This window comes from Camponotus floridanus, unplaced genomic scaffold (genome assembly GCF_003227725.1).
Source record: "Camponotus floridanus strain SB8 unplaced genomic scaffold, Cflo_v7.5 scaffold136, whole genome shotgun sequence".
Lineage (NCBI taxonomy): Eukaryota > Metazoa > Arthropoda > Insecta > Hymenoptera > Formicidae > Camponotus > Camponotus floridanus.
Genome location: NW_020229255.1, coordinates 149,182 through 164,786, shown reverse-complemented (window position 1 = coordinate 164,786; position 15,605 = coordinate 149,182). Strand labels below are relative to the sequence as shown.

At 46.8% G+C, this 15,605-nt stretch overlaps 1 protein-coding gene across 1 annotated transcript; it reads right to left on the bottom strand.

Annotated features, from left to right (window-relative positions):
• Positions 1-1,113: 1,113 nt before the first annotated feature.
• On the bottom strand, positions 1,114-2,195 carry LOC105255915. The gene is made up of 3 exons (XM_011265463.2): positions 2,050-2,195; positions 1,517-1,978; positions 1,114-1,382 (listed from the first exon to the last, which is right to left on the bottom strand). Exons 1-3 carry the CDS (start codon positions 2,146-2,148, stop codon positions 1,347-1,349), a joined length of 597 nt encoding a protein of 198 aa, XP_011263765.1. The 5' UTR covers positions 2,149-2,195; the 3' UTR covers positions 1,114-1,346.
• Between the last annotated feature and the right edge of the window lie 13,410 nt (positions 2,196-15,605).

Genomic DNA, 15,605 nt, shown 5'->3' with positions numbered 1-15,605 from the left:
GCACTATAATGTTTAACAATTATGCTAAATCAAACATAGAATACTCTGTAATATTCGAATATAAGAGAAAGTAAAAGCTTTTATTAATTGTAATCATATAATTACAAAAAAATGTGATTGAGATTGTTCAGGAGGAAAGAAGACGATGAAAAAAAGAGGCTCACTCGTCTATCTTCAAGTTTTTACTTCGATATATGTGCACTTAAATATTTATAGAAGCTAAAAATTACTCTCTTGATATATTTAAACTAAGATTTAAATTCCTTAAAAAGTTCCATCATTTATATGCTAGAGTAAAGTCATCTGTGTAATTCTTTGGCTATATACTATTATATACTAATTTATATACTAATTTGTGTATCACAGGTTTGTACTAATTGGCGCGATTCACATCGAAATTTAATGCAAACGAATATTCAAACATAATATGATAACTTCTTACAATGTTCTTGACAATAATATCCTATTTTCCGATAGAAAAGAAAGTACTGCGCGCATGACAAGCTTGAGATGTGAACTTGAATATATATAGAAATATGCTTTAAGATTCTCTTAAATAATTATACTGAGTCGAAGTAACACACCTATGATATTTCAAGGCTATCAAACAAAAGAATATGAAAGATTATACCGACTTGAATAACGCTTTTCTTACCAGTTCAGCTAATACTAGCGTATGTAAGCATCTATACGTAGAACTCGTGAGAAAGCCAATTTAATTTTAATATTTATATATAGGAACTGTAGAGGAAGAGTAATTCTTCGGAAAAAATACTTCTCCGAATCACGATTCAAAATAATTAAATCGCTTGCATCAAGGTTTGACTTAGACGAATACTCAAACGTAAATAGTTTTTCTTTTTAATTAAAATTTATATTTAATATAATCCGTATTTTTTTAATCTGGTATCGACAAGATGTTAAATATTATCTTTCTATAACTGAAGCCCAAATTATTTAATAAGCTTATTAAACATTTGCTCGATCTAGCCGTGTGTATGCATTATATACAATATATCACTGAATCTAACATCTTGTTAGAATATCTTGTAATATTCGAGTATTGAGAAAAGTAAAAGTTTTTATACATTATATCATATACTTACAAAAAAGTGTGTGATTTGGATTATCCCTGGGGAGAGGAGAGGAAGATCGTGAAGGGGGATCATTCATCTATCTTCAATTTGTCTTCCAGTTGTGCAATTTATTACCTCGATCTGTGCACTTAAATCGTTTATAGAAGCTAACAATTATTCTTATGATAGATTTAATGAGGCCGAGATTTAAATTGTCCTTAAAAAGTTCTATCATTTATCTTGGAGTAAAGTCGTCATATGTGTAACTCTTTAGCTGTTAGTTTGAGAGATTCCATAGTCTGGTATCTATTTGAAACATAAAAAGAAAAGATATATATATATATATATATATATATATATATATATATATATGAGATAAAAAATATTTGATTAAGATCAATATATTCACTCCAATTTGACGTGATTCAATTGTGACGTACTTTTATGCACGCTTCGCTCTTTAGGCTTCTAAGACTACCCGATGGACAATCTCTTCTGAGCGTACCGATAAAACTAGCAGCCCATTGTTGGATACATTTCAGTTGGAAGGTAGTTTCGTGCACGTCCAATAACTGTCCAGGCTCGCAAGGGCCTAGTGTTTTGAGAAGATAACACGTGCCATTATACGGCACCATGCCGTCTTCCAAGAAAGGATTCTCCACGCAACGTGGTAATGTTTCGTTCTCGGGAAGAACGAGGTAATTCTTAGACGGACAAGGACCTTGTTTGTAAGCCTCGTAGCAGGAATCGTCCAACGGGAAATACATGAATCCTGATTTACACTCGCATATCCAGACATTTATTTCATTCTCAACCGGATAAAGATTCATGTTTTTCGGACAACGATGTTTTACGTACAAATCCATCGACGACGCGAGTACACATTCCTTCTCAATTATCCTCTACATAAAAATGAGAATATAAGGAAGTGTATAACTCTCTTTGTAAATTTTTATATTAATATTTTTATTACCGTCTCATTGTTGATACCGATATGGGATGTTTTTTCATCATCGGAAAAAACCTGGCCGCATATCATCATATAATTGTATGTCAGCTGAGAGACCCACATTCTGAAAAAGAAAAAAAAAATAAGAAAAAGAAGGGAACAAATTAGAATAAAAAGAGAAACAAATTAAAATAAAAAATAAAGTTTAAATAAAAGGCTCCTTAAACATAAAAGTAGGGAAATAGAAAAATTACAGACAAAAGACAGAGATGACCGAAAGCTCGAAACTGTAAAAGGAAAGAGAATTAAATTAAAAAAAAAAAAAAAAAATGCCCGCTGCTGCTGCTGCTGTCCGCTTCCCGCTGCCGCTGTCCGCTGTCCGCTTCTCGCTGCCGCTGTCCGCTGTCCGCTTCCCAATGTCCGCTGTCCTCTTCTCGCTTCCGCTGTCCGCTGTCCGCTTCCCGCTGCCGCTGTCCGCTGTCCTCTTCTCGCTTCCGTTGTCCGCTGTCCGCTTCTCACTGTCCGCTGTCCTCTTCTCGCTTCCGCTGTCCGCTGTCCGCTTCCCACTGTCCGCTGTCCTCTTCACGCTTCCGCTGACCGCTGTCCGCTTCCCGAGGCCGCTGTCCGCTGTCCTCTTCTCGCTTCCGCTGTCCGCTTTCCGCTTCCCGCTGTCCGCTGTCCTCTTCACGCTTCCGCTGTCCGCTGTCCGCTGTGCGCTTCCCGCTGCCGCTGTCCGCTTCCCGCTGCCGCTGTCCGCTGTCCTCTTCTCGCTTCCGCTTTCCGCTGTCCGCTTCCCGCTGCCGCTGTCCGCTGTCCTCTTCTCGCTTCCACTGTCCGCTGTCCGCTTCCCGCTGCCGCTGTACGCTGTCCTCTTCTCGCTTCCGCTGTCCGCTGTCCGCTTCCCGCTGCCGCTGTCCGCTGTCCGCTTCTCGCTGCCGCTGTCCGCTGTCCGCTTCCCAATGTCCGCTGTCCTCTTCTCGCTTCCGCTGTCCGCTGTCCGCTTCCCGCTGCCGCTGTCCGCTGTCCTCTTCTCGCTTCCGTTGTCCGCTGTCCGCTTCTCACTGTCCGCTGTCCTCTTCTCGCTTCCGCTGTCCGCTGTCCGCTTCCCACTGTCCGCTGTCCTCTTCACGCTTCCGCTGACCGCTGTCCGCTTCCCGAGGCCGCTGTCCGCTGTCCTCTTCTCGCTTCCGCTGTCCGCTTTCCGCTTCCCGCTGTCCGCTGTCCTCTTCACGCTTCCGCTGTCCGCTGTCCGCTGTGCGCTTCCCGCTGCCGCTGTCCGCTTCCCGCTGCCGCTGTCCGCTGTCCTCTTCTCGCTTCCGCTTTCCGCTGTCCGCTTCCCGCTGCCGCTGTCCGCTGTCCTCTTCTCGCTTCCACTGTCCGCTGTCCGCTTCCCGCTGCCGCTGTACGCTGTCCTCTTCTCGCTTCCGCTGTCCGCTGTCCGCTTCCCGCTGCCGCTGTCCGCTGTCCGCTTCCCACTGCCGCTGTCTGCTGTCCGCTTCCCGCTGTCCGCTTTCCGCTTTCCGCTGTCCGCTGTCCGCTGTCCGCTTCCCGCTGTCCGCTGTCCGCTGCTGCTGCTGGTTCCCGCTGCTACTGCTGCTGCTGCCCGCTGCCCGCCGCTGCTGATGTCGGCTGAGAGACCCACATTCTGAAAAAGAAAAAAAAATAAGAAAAAGAAGGGAACAAATTAGAATAAAAATAGAAACGAGCATCCCGCTAACCGCTGTCCGCTTCCCGCTGTCCGATACCCGCTGTCCGCTGTCCGCTGTCCGCTTCCCGATGTCCGCTTCCCGCTGACCGCTGTCCGCTTCCCGCTGACCGCTGTCCGCTTCCCGCTGTCCGCTGTCCGCTTTCCGCTGTCCGCTGTCCGCTTTCCGCTGTCCGCTTCCCGCTGGCCGCTGTCCGCTTTCCGCTGTCCGCTTCCCGCTGTCCGCTCCACGCTGTCCGCTTCCCGCTGTCCGCTTCCCGCTGTCCGCTTCCCGCTGTCCGCTTCCCGCTGTCCGCTTCCCGCTGTCAGCTGTCCGCTTTCCGCTTTCCGCTTTCCGCTGCCCGCTGTCCGCTGTCCGCTTCCAGCTGTCCGCTGTCCGCTGCTGCTGCTGGTTCCCGCTGCTACTGCTGCTGCTGCCCGCTGCCCGCTGCTGCTGATGTCGGCTGAGAGACCCACATTCTGAAAAAGAAAAAAAAATAAGAAAAAGAAGGGAACAAATTAGAATAAAAAGAGAAACGAGCATCCCGCTGTCCGCTTCCCGCTGTCCGCTTCCCGCTGTCCGCTTTCCGCTTTCCGATGTCCGCTGTCCGCTGTCCGCTGTCCGCTTTCCGCTGTCCGCTGTCCGCTGTCCGCTTCCCGCTGGCCGCTGATTTCGGCTGAGAGACCCACATTCTGAAAAAGAAAAAAAAATAAGAAAAAGAAGGGAATAAATTAGAATAAAAACAGAAACGAGCTTCACGCTGTCCGCTTCCCGCTGACCACTTCCCGCTGGCCGCTGTCCGCATCCCGCTGTCCGCTTCCCGCTGTCCGCTTCCCGCTGTCCGCTTCCCGCTGGCCGCTGTCCGCTTCCCGCTGGCCGCTGTCCGCTTTCCGCTTCCCGCTGTCCGCTGTCCGCTTCCCGCTGTCCGCTGTCCGCTTCCCGCTGTCCGCTGTCCGCTGTCCGCTTTCCGCTTCCCGCTGTCCGCTTCCCGCTGTCCGCTGTCCGCTTCCCGCTGTCCGCTGTCCGCTTCCCGCTGTCCGCTGTCCGCTTCCCGCTGTCCGCTTCCCGCTGTCCGCTGTCCGCTGTCCGCTGTCCGCTGTCCGCTTCCCGCTGTCCGCTGTCCGCTTCCCGCTGTCCGCTTCCCGCTGTCCGCTGTCCGCTTCCCGCTGTCCGCTTTCCGCTGTCCGCTGTCCGCTGTCCGCTTCCCGCTGGCCGCTGATTTCGGCTGAGAGACCCACATTCTGAAAAAGAAAAAAAAATAAGAAAAAGAAGGGAATAAATTAGAATAAAAACAGAAACGAGCTTCACGCTGTCCGCTTCCCGCTGACCACTTCCCGCTGGCCGCTGTCCGCATCCCGCTGTCCGCTTCCCGCTGTCCGCTTCCCGCTGTCCGCTGTCCGCTGTCCGCTGTCCGCTGTCCGCTTCCCGCTGTCCGCTGTCCGCTTCCCGCTGTCCGCTTCCCGCTGTCCGCTGTCCGCTTCCCGCTGTCCGCTTTCCGCTGTCCGCTGTCCGCTGTCCGCTTCCCGCTGGCCGCTGATTTCGGCTGAGAGACCCACATTCTGAAAAAGAAAAAAAAATAAGAAAAAGAAGGGAATAAATTAGAATAAAAACAGAAACGAGCTTCACGCTGTCCGCTTCCCGCTGACCACTTCCCGCTGGCCGCTGTCCGCATCCCGCTGTCCGCTTCCCGCTGTCCGCTTCCCGCTGTCCGCTTCCCGCTGTCCGCTGTCCGCTTCCCGCTGTCCGCTGTCCGCTGTCCGCTTTCCGCTTCCCGCTGTCCGCTTCCCGCTGTCCGCTGTCCGCTTCCCGCTGTCCGCTGTCCGCTTCCCGCTGTCCGCTGTCCGCTTCCCGCTGTCCGCTTCCCGCTGTCCGCTGTCCGCTGTCCGCTTCCCGCTGTCCGCTGTCCGCTTCCCGCTGTCCGCTTCCCGCTGTCCGCTGTCCGCTTCCCGCTGTCCGCATTCCGCTGTCCGCTGTCCGCTGTCCGCTTCCCGCTGTCCGCTTCCCGCTGTCCGCTTCCCGCTGTCCGCTTCCCGCTGTCCGCTGTCCGCTTCCCGCTGTCCGCTGTCCGCTGTCCGCTTCCCGTTGTCCGCTGTCCGCTTCCCGCTGTCCGCTTCCCGCTGTCCGCTGTCCGCTTCCCGCTGTCCGCTGTCCACTGTCCGCTTCCCGCTGTCCGCTGTCCGCTGTCCGCTGTCCGCTTCCCGCTGGCCGCTGATGTCGGCTGAGAGACCCACATTCTGAAAAAGAAAAAAAAATAAGAAAAAGAAGGGAACAAATTAGAATAAAAACAGAAACGAGCTTCACGCTGTCCGCTTCCCGCTGACCACTTCCCGCTGTCCGCTGTCCGCTTCCCGCTGTTCGCTTCCCGCTGTCCGCTTCCCGCTGCCCGCTGTCCGCTGTCCGCTGTCCGCTGTCCACTGTCCGCTTCCCGCTGTCCGCTTCCCGGTGTCGGCTTCCCGCTGTCCGCTGTCCGCTGCCCGCTTCCCGCTGTCCGCTTCCCGCTTCCCGCTGTCCGCTTCCCGCTGTCCGCTGTCCGCTTCCCGCTGTCCGCTGTCCGCTGTCCGCTTCCCGTTGTCCGCTGTCCGCTCCACGCTGTCCGCTTCCCGCTGTCCGCTGTCCGCTTCCCGCTGTCCGCTGTCCGCTTCCCGCTGGCCGCTGATGTCGGCTGAGAGACCCACATTCTGAAAAAGAAAAAAAAATAAGAAAAAGAAGGGAACAAATTAGAATAAAAACAGAAACGAGCTTCACGCTGTCCGCTTCCCGCTGACCACTTCCCGCTGTCCGCTTCCCGCTGTCCGCTTCCCGCTGTCCGCTTCCCGCTTTCCGCTGTCCGCTGCTGCTGCTGGTTCCCGCTGCTACTGCTGCTGCTGCCCGCTGCCCGCTGATGCTCATGTCGGCTGAGAGACCCACATTCTGAAAAAGAAAAAAAAATAAGAAAAAGAAGGGAACAAATTAGAATAAAAAGAGAAACGAGCATCCCGCTGTCCGCTTCCCGCTGTCCGCTTCCCGCTGTCCGCTGTCCGCTGTCCGCTGTCCGCTTCCCGCTGTCCGCTTCCCGCTGTCCGCTGTCCGCTTCCCGCTGTCCGCTGTCCGCTTCCCGCTGTCCGCTTCCCGCTGTCCGCTGTCCGCTGTCCGCTTCCCGCTGTCCGCTGTCCGCTTCCCGCTGTCCGCTTCCCGCTGTCCGCTGTCCGCTTCCCGCTGTCCGCATTCCGCTGTCCGCTGTCCGCTGTCCGCTTCCCGCTGGCCGCTGATTTCGGCTGAGAGACCCACATTCTGAAAAAGAAAAAAAAATAAGAAAAAGAAGGGAATAAATTAGAATAAAAACAGAAACGAGCTTCACGCTGTCCGCTTCCCGCTGACCACTTCCCGCTGGCCGCTGTCCGCATCCCGCTGTCCGCTTCCCGCTGTCCGCTTCCCGCTGTCCGCTTCCCGCTGTCCGCTGTCCGCTTCCCGCTGTCCGCTGTCCGCTGTCCGCTTTCCGCTTCCCGCTGTCCGCTTCCCGCTGTCCGCTGTCCGCTTCCCGCTGTCCGCTGTCCGCTTCCCGCTGTCCGCTTCCCGCTGTCCGCTGTCCGCTTCCCGCTGTCCGCTTTCCGCTTCCCGCTGTCCGCTGTCCGCTTCCCGCTGTCCGCTTCCCGCTGTCCGCTGTCCGCTTCCCGCTGTCCGCTTCCCGCTGTCCGCTGTCCGTTTGCCGCTGCCCGCTTCCCGCTGTCCGCTGTCCGCTTCCTGCTGTCCGCTTCCCGCTATCCGCTTCCCGCTGTCCGCTTCCCGCTGTCCGCTGTCCGCTTTCCGCTGTCCGCTTTCCGCTTTCCGCTTTCCGCTGTCCGCTTTCCGCTGTCCGCTTTCCGCTTCCCGCTGTCCGCTTCCCACTGTCCGCTGTCCGCTGTCCGCTTCCCGATGTCCGCTTCCCGCTGTCCGCTGTCCGCTTTCCGCTTTCCGCTGTCCGCTGTCCGCTGCTGCTGCTGGTTCCCGCTGTCCGCTTCCCGCTGGCCGCTGTCCGCTTCCCGCTGGCCGCTTCCCGCTGTCGGCTTCCCGCTGTCCGCTGTCCGCTGCCCGCTTCCCGCTGGCCGCTGTCCGCTTCCCGCTGTCCGCTTCCCGCTGGCCGCTGTCCGCTTCCCGCTGGCCGCTGGCCGCTGTTCGCTTTCCGCTGTCCGCTGTCCGCTTCCCGCTGGCCGCTGATGTCGGCTGAGAGACCCACATTCTGAAAAAGAAAAAAAAATAAGAAAAAGAAAGGAACAAATTAGAATAAAAACAGAAACGAGCTTCACGCTGTCCGCTTCCCGCTGACCACTTCCCGCTGTCCGCTGTCCGCTTCCCGCTGTCCGCTTCCCGCTGTCCGCTGTCCGCTTCCCGCTGCCCGCTGTCCGCTGTCCGCTGTCCGCTGTCCACTGTCCGCTTCCCGCTGTCCGCTTCCCGCTGTCGGCTTCCCGCTGTCCGCTGTCCGCTGCCCGCTTCCCGCTGTCCGCTTCCCGGTGTCGGCTTCCCGCTGTCCGCTGTCCGCTGCCCGCTTCCCGCTGTCCGCTGTCCGCTTCCCGCTGTCCGCTTCCCGCTGTCCGCTTCCCGGTGTCGGCTTCCCGCTGTCCGCTGTCCGCTGCCCGCTTCCCGCTGGCCGCTGTCCGCTTCCCGCTGTCCGCTGTCCGCTTCCCGCTGTCCGCTGTCCGCTGTCCGCTTCCCGCTGTCCGCTGTCCGCTTCCCGCTGTCCGCTTCCCGCTGTCCGCTGTCCGCTTCCCGCTGTCCGCTGTCCACTGTCCGCTTCCCGCTGTCCGCTGTCCGCTGTCCGCTGTCCGCTTCCCGCTGGCCGCTGATGTCGGCTGAGAGACCCACATTCTGAAAAAGAAAAAAAAATAAGAAAAAGAAGGGGACAAATTAGAATAAAAACAGAAACGAGCTTCACGCTGTCCGCTTCCCGCTGACCACTTCCCGCTGTCCGCTGTCCGCTTCCCGCTGTTCGCTTCCCGCTGTCCGCTTCCCGCTGCCCGCTGTCCGCTGTCCGCTGTCCGCTGTCCACTGTCCGCTTCCCGCTGTCCGCTTCCCGGTGTCGGCTTCCCGCTGTCCGCTGTCCGCTGCCCGCTTCCCGCTGTCCGCTTCCCGCTTCCCGCTGTCCGCTTCCCGCTGTCCGCTTCCCGGTGTCGGCTTCCCGCTGTCCGCTGTCCGCTGCCCGCTTCCCGCTGGCCGCTGTCCGCTTCCCGCTGTCCGCTTCCCGCTGTCCGCTGTCCGCTTCCCGCTGTCCGCTGTCCGCTGTCCGCTTCCCGCTGTCCGCTGTCCGCTCCACGCTGTCCGCTTCCCGCTGTCCGCTGTCCGCTTCCCGCTGTCCGCTGTCCGCTTCCCGCTGGCCGCTGATGTCGGCTGAGAGACCCACATTCTGAAAAAGAAAAAAAAATAAGAAAAAGAAGGGAACAAATTAGAATAAAAACAGAAACGAGCTTCACGCTGTCCGCTTCCCGCTGACCACTTCCCGCTGTCCGCTTCCCGCTGTCCGCTTCCCGCTGTCCGCTTCCCGCTTTCCGCTGTCCGCTGCTGCTGCTGGTTCCCGCTGCTACTGCTGCTGCTGCCCGCTGCCCGCTGATGCTCATGTCGGCTGAGAGACCCACATTCTGAAAAAGAAAAAAAAATAAGAAAAAGAAGGGAACAAATTAGAATAAAAAGAGAAACGAGCATCCCGCTGTCCGCTTCCCGCTGTCCGCTTCCCGCTGTCCGCTGTCCGCTTCCCGCTGTCCGCTTCCCGCTGTCCGCTTCCCGCTGTCCGCTGTCCGCTGTCCGCTTCCCGCTGTCCGCTTCTCGCTGTCCGCTTCCCGCTGTCCGCTGTCCGCTTCCCGCTGTCCGCTTCCCGCTGTCCGCTGTCCGCTTCCCGCTGTCCGCTTCCCGCTGTCCGCTGTCCGTTTGCCGCTGCCCGCTTCCCGCTGTCCGCTGTCCGCTTCCTGCTGTCCGCTTCCCGCTGTCCGCTTCCCGCTGTCCGCTTTCCGCTGTCCGCTTCCCGCTGTCCGCTGTCCACTGTCCGCTTCCCGCTGTCCGCTGTCTGCTTCCCGCTGCCGCTGTCCGCTGTCCGCTTCCGCTGCTGCTGCCCGCTGCTGCTGCCCGCTGCCCGCTGCTGCTGATGTCGGCTGACAGACCGAAATTCTGAAAAAGAAAAAAAAATAAGAAAAAGAAGGGAACAAATCAGAATAAGAAGAGAAACAAATTAAAATAAAGAATAAAGTTTAAATAAAAGGATCCTTAAACATAAAAGTAGGGAAATAGGAAAATTAGAGACAAAAGACGGGTATGAGCGAAAGCTCGAAACTGTAAAAAGAAAGAGTATCAAATTAAAAAAAAAAAAAATGCCCGCTGCCGGCTGCTGCTGCTCGCTGCCCGCTGCTGCTACTGCTACTGCTGCTGCTGCTTAATTTTTCCTTTACTTTTTCACTTTAATTTTTGCTCGCGTATTGTCCCGCCAACGGAGAGTTAGAAGCAATGGATTTCTTCATGCATTTATAAATTGATATACGAAATGCAATATTTCGCGCCTCGCGTTTCACACAATGCGGCCATCTTTTTTGCTGTTTAATATCGCCATCTGCATTCGCGTTAAACGCCAGAATTACGTAGTACAGATACTTCGACTGCCGGTAAAGTCAAAATTTTGTGCATGTCGGTAAATTGTTAGAATCACGTCGGGCAAGCATGATTTTTTTTATTTGTATTATAATAAAATATGTAATTAAAAATTCATATAAGAAACGTATTTTTAATCAAATTACATATACTTATTCCGTTACTCTAATACTTGTACGTTAACAGATTTAGGTTACACACATTGCATAAAGCTTCCAGAGAAAAGTATCCAGAAGCACAAATATTTTATAGACGAAAAACATGCGAAGATGAAACAATAGATTAAAGAAGCCTTATAATCATTGTACTTTTATGTATAAACGTTTCACAAAATAAAATCTTTATAAATGAGTTGTTACATTAAAAATATTAGTATAAAATTAAATATCCATGTCAGATTAAAAATTTTTTGTCCTTTTTTTTCTTTAAACTTTTTTATTTTTTTTTTCTAAAGATTCTTTAAGCGAGAACTGCTTCTTTCGCAAGACTATTGAACAATTTGAATATTTGATATTTTTCTAGTAGTTTAAATTTCGTGAAAAAATTCGAGAGAAAATTAGATTTTATTGTATTACTGCACATATCTATTAAATGCTATATCAAATATGTAGTGTAAATATTTTAATTCTTTTGTATACGATCTACTTTTTATTCTATCTATGTTTTCATAGTGATGCACCTTGAGCACTTTGCTTCATATGTTTGCAATAAAAATATATTAAAGCAAATTATTTTGCAAATTTATTATTCTAATTTTTATTTAGAAAGATTAAGATTAAAAAAGACGTATGAATTTTTTCAGATATTTCTATTGAAAAAAACGCATCAGATAAAACTGACTTTCCTGTACATTCTATATGTCCCAATAGATTTGCTCTTTATTCCACTTACTGCAATAATGTACACTAAAAATGACAGATCTATATTAAAAATGATAGATTTATATTTAGTAGTTGAAAAGAAAGAGAGGAGAAATGAAAAGTGTATCTAGAGAATTTAAAAGAATAAAAAACAAATCTAAAAATAATAATACATAAAGATTAATATTATGTATTTTTTTCATGAGGAATGTGGGGCGCACATTTATGCATTTATTTATTTAGATGAGATTTACTTTAAAGCACATTCAGTATTCAACTTTTATTTTATTTTCTCTTTCTTACGATATATAAGTATAACATAATTACCTGCAATTAACCAATCAACCAATTATTCCACCGCTCTGTTTCATTACAGTTGCAATTTTCTTTTATAATATCACGAATATTATAAATAAGATAAAAATTTCAGTACGTTTCAAATAAATTTATATATTTTATGTATGTAATACTGCGCACACATATTAAAAGGTGATAATATCGCAGTTATAATAACATACAATTCTGGCAATGTAGCGATGTTTGGATTCTGAAAATAATTTAATTTGATTTATTTTTGAGAAATGCACACAATACTTGAGAGCAAATTATTGTGGTGCCACGTATTACCTTTGTAAAATTCCACACGCAGTATCATATTGTCTGCGATATATGAAAAGCTTCATCGATGAAATAAATGGTTGAATATGATTGAGATATAAGAAAAGTACTTGTAATGTAGTAATATAGTACTTGTAATGAATAACGTTAATGTGGAATACATAAATATTTTATATTTTAATTTCATGTAATCGAGATGAGATAAGACACTCATGATTACTTTAAAAATGTGTCCACAAATATCATGTAACTTTAATAGCTGCACATTCGTCAAATTAATCCTGTTATGTTGAATGAATCACAGCAGCTTGTTTTAATTTAATCTAACCTAACCAATTATATTATGCTCCTCATTAAAATGTGTAAAACTGTACGTCGCACATTTAATACGATTAATATACTACGTAATAAAATGTAATACACTAATGAAATAATTAAATATTATTTTTGAAAGCATGATAAAATCCAGGGAGCATTCGCTTGTGTTTACATTCGATATGCAAAGACAATGAGAGGTTAAGTTAGGTTAGGTTAGGTTAGATCAAATAAATTTATCGTTTAACAGTTGGCAGCCCTACGAGATAGGCTGTGCAGCATTGCGCGCGCGTATACAAAATAAATTTGAAATCGCTTCTAGCATAACCGTCTTCATGCGATTGACTTTATTTGAATTGCACCGAATCGAATTATGATGCCGATTTGTCCGAATGTAATTCGGGACATCGCGATGCTGTATAAGCGTCATATGAGCACAAATTATCACGCAAATATGATAAATCAAATCTACTCACCGGCTGTTCCACAGGCCGCTCCTCCTCGGGACAGTTCGCTCGCCTCGGGACTATTCCGAGCTTGATGCACACAAATCCACACGATATCATCAACGCGAACACGCGACACTTTATTCGGCACTCCCGATATTCGCTCGCATCCGATAATCATCATCAAGGGCGTGTATAACGCGACGCAACTTCGCTCCATCTTCGCGATGACGCCATCACTGAATATCCTCAAAAATCGCTGTCTCGCGTTTCCATCGACACACTATAAAAGTCGCGCGATCATCCTTGGACACTTTCGACGCTCGTTCACTCGCGATATTCGTTTAAAAACGATTAAAAGACGCGAAAAATGCGGACGTACGACGATCCGTGTAACTGCGTATGACTCCGAGTCACGTATGACGCGTATGACGTTGCTATGACGCGTATGACGTAGCAGTCACGCGCCAACATGGCGGCCGAACCAATGCGCATTCGTTTCTGCGCATGGCCATTCCTGCGCGCAACGTTCGCATAACTTTGATTTCTGAAATATTGTTTACGGCTTTAATTAATAGCACATAATGATAAATATATAAAGATGGAATCAATTAATCATATTGATCATATATGTAGACTTGCCTGAAGGAAGACAGAAAAAATTGAGAGATATTTTTAATTTTTTTTTTTTAGTAAAAAATGGTAATGTCTATTCATAGGCTTGTTCTTCTTTTCCTCTTTTGTGCAATTTCGATTCAATATATGACGTAGAAAATTCATAGTATATTGCATTTATTTTTATATATTCACAATTATAATATTCGCGCGATCATTTTTTGACATTTACAATACGCGTGTACCTTGTTCTCAATGTTCATTTTTAAAGGAATAAAGAGAATTATATATAAATGTAAATAAATTGTCCGAAGAGAGAAAAAATTGAGGGATATTTTTAGTTTTTTTAGTAAAGGTTGGAAATGTCTATTCATGATAGAAATGCAAAGAAAGAAAATTATTATGTTTAAAATAATAATTTCATATGAAATACAAAATTAAAAGTTACATTATAGAACTTTACTTTCTAAAAGCGTAAAACAATCAAATAGTAGACAGAGAAAAGATTAATTGTAAAAGAAAAAAAGTTGTTAACTTAACTAAACCATTTAACTAAATTATTATCTTTTTAACTGGAATATTTAACTATTATAAATCTAATATGACATTTATTTAACTTAAATATTTCAATATTTTAATTAAAAAAATAATAATTTAGTTAAACGGTTTAGTTGAGTCAACAACTTTTTTTTCTCAATGTACGTGTGTGTGTGAGACTTTAAAAATACTTGGATATAAATACACTTATATTATTAAACGATTAATACATCTCGTGAGGTTTAATAAATAATTAATCAGTGTACACTGAGAAGAAAAGTTGTTAACTTAACTAAACCATTTAACTAAATTATTATCTTTTTAATTGGAATATTTAACTATTATAAATCTAACACGACATTTATTTAACTTAAATATTTCAATATTTCAATTAAAAAAATAATAATTTAGTTAAACGGTTTAGTCGAGTTAACAACTTTTTTTTCTCAGTGTACGTGTGTGTGTGTGTGTGTGTGTGTGTGTGTGTGTGTGTGTGTGTGTGTGTGACTTTAAAGATATACTTGTATATAAATACACTTGTATATAACTTTGAAAATATATATTTCCGTTATGTTAATTATCCGATTTTTATTCGATCGTTTTATTGCGCGTTCTGAATCAAATTATATTTAGATCAAATGATATCAGAGAGAATATTTATTTATTATATTAGAATTCTAAATGTATGTGTGTGTGTGTGTACACATATATATTAGGATAGAAACGAAATAGAAATAGAAGAATAATCATTGCTCGTAAAGATTGCAACAAAGTAATCATTTATAATGTTGATTCCTGTATTGAATAATCGAGTATCGTATTTCGAGAGCAATCAACTATTTATTAGTAATAAAATTGTATATAACTTACGAATATATTCCACTTATTCCGGACGTTAATATCGCGTCAACGACGAATAAACTTTTCAAAAAAGTTCAACGGTTTCATATATAAGACAATTCTACCAATCACTGATACAAAAAACTCGTCAATTGGCCAGTAGGTGAAACTGTTTCAGTCCTGAGTATTTTCTTAAAAGAGCTGTTGGCGCACATACATACGTGTATTATGTTTACGCGCGTCACGCGTTCGAACGAACCTTGACATTCTGGCGGGTAAAGTCACTAGATTAACAAAGTACCGCATAGTGCAGATAGTGCACACTTTGTGTAGCTATCTATACTAAGTGCAATTTTTCTAACCTTGATCCTGGTTTGTCCTGTGTCCTGTTGTGTGTGAGGTGAGAAAACTCCTTTTGTTGCGCAAAAAAAGAAGAAAATATCAAAAATGCCAGGTTGTTGCGTGGAGAAATGCAACAATCGCAGCCTATATCTATACTATCGGACGCCATTTTTGCTCCAGCTTATCTTATTGAGATCAAAATTGCGGTACTTTGTTAATTTAGCGACTTTAGGCCGCCAATTTTTGCACTTGTGTCTTATATTGTACTTGATCCTACTTATCTATTTGTTTTGATTTGTTTCGCATGTTTAATTCAACGCTAAAAATATAATTATTAGTAATTTATAGATGATTAAAATTAAATTATGTTACAAGATAACACGGTTTCTTGATTGGTCCGCCATTTTTTGTCCATCACACCGGTTCTATTGATCGACCAATCAGGACAGAGAAATACTTTACCCCGATTGGCCAATGAAACGACTCCATACTTGCAAATGTCAAGCTCAAGATTGGGCATAATTTTCTCTCTCGTAGGATTTTGAAAAAATTGCTATTATTAGTATAAAATTAGTCCATTATGACGTTACTCTGATTAAAGAATCTTTTTATCATTAGAAATCAGATGTGATTAGATGATTGGAAAAGTTGTTCATCGCTAAAAAGGGATGTCAAAGTAGATGGTTCTGAAAATCATGTATCCGTCATTTCATATCATGTTTCTTCTCTAATAAATA

Excerpts from the sequence above, each read along its gene's own strand:
- LOC105255915 (XM_011265463.2), bottom strand. The coding sequence starts at position 2,148 with ATGTGGGTCTCTCAGCTGACATACAATTATATGATGATATGCGGCCAG. Across the intron at positions 1,979-2,049 it reads TCGGTATCAACAATGAGACG|AGGATAATTGAGAAGGAATG; the intron begins GTAATAAAAATA and ends ATTTTTATGTAG. Across the intron at positions 1,383-1,516 it reads AGAGCGAAGCGTGCATAAAA|ATACCAGACTATGGAATCTC; the intron begins GTACGTCACAAT and ends TGTTTCAAATAG.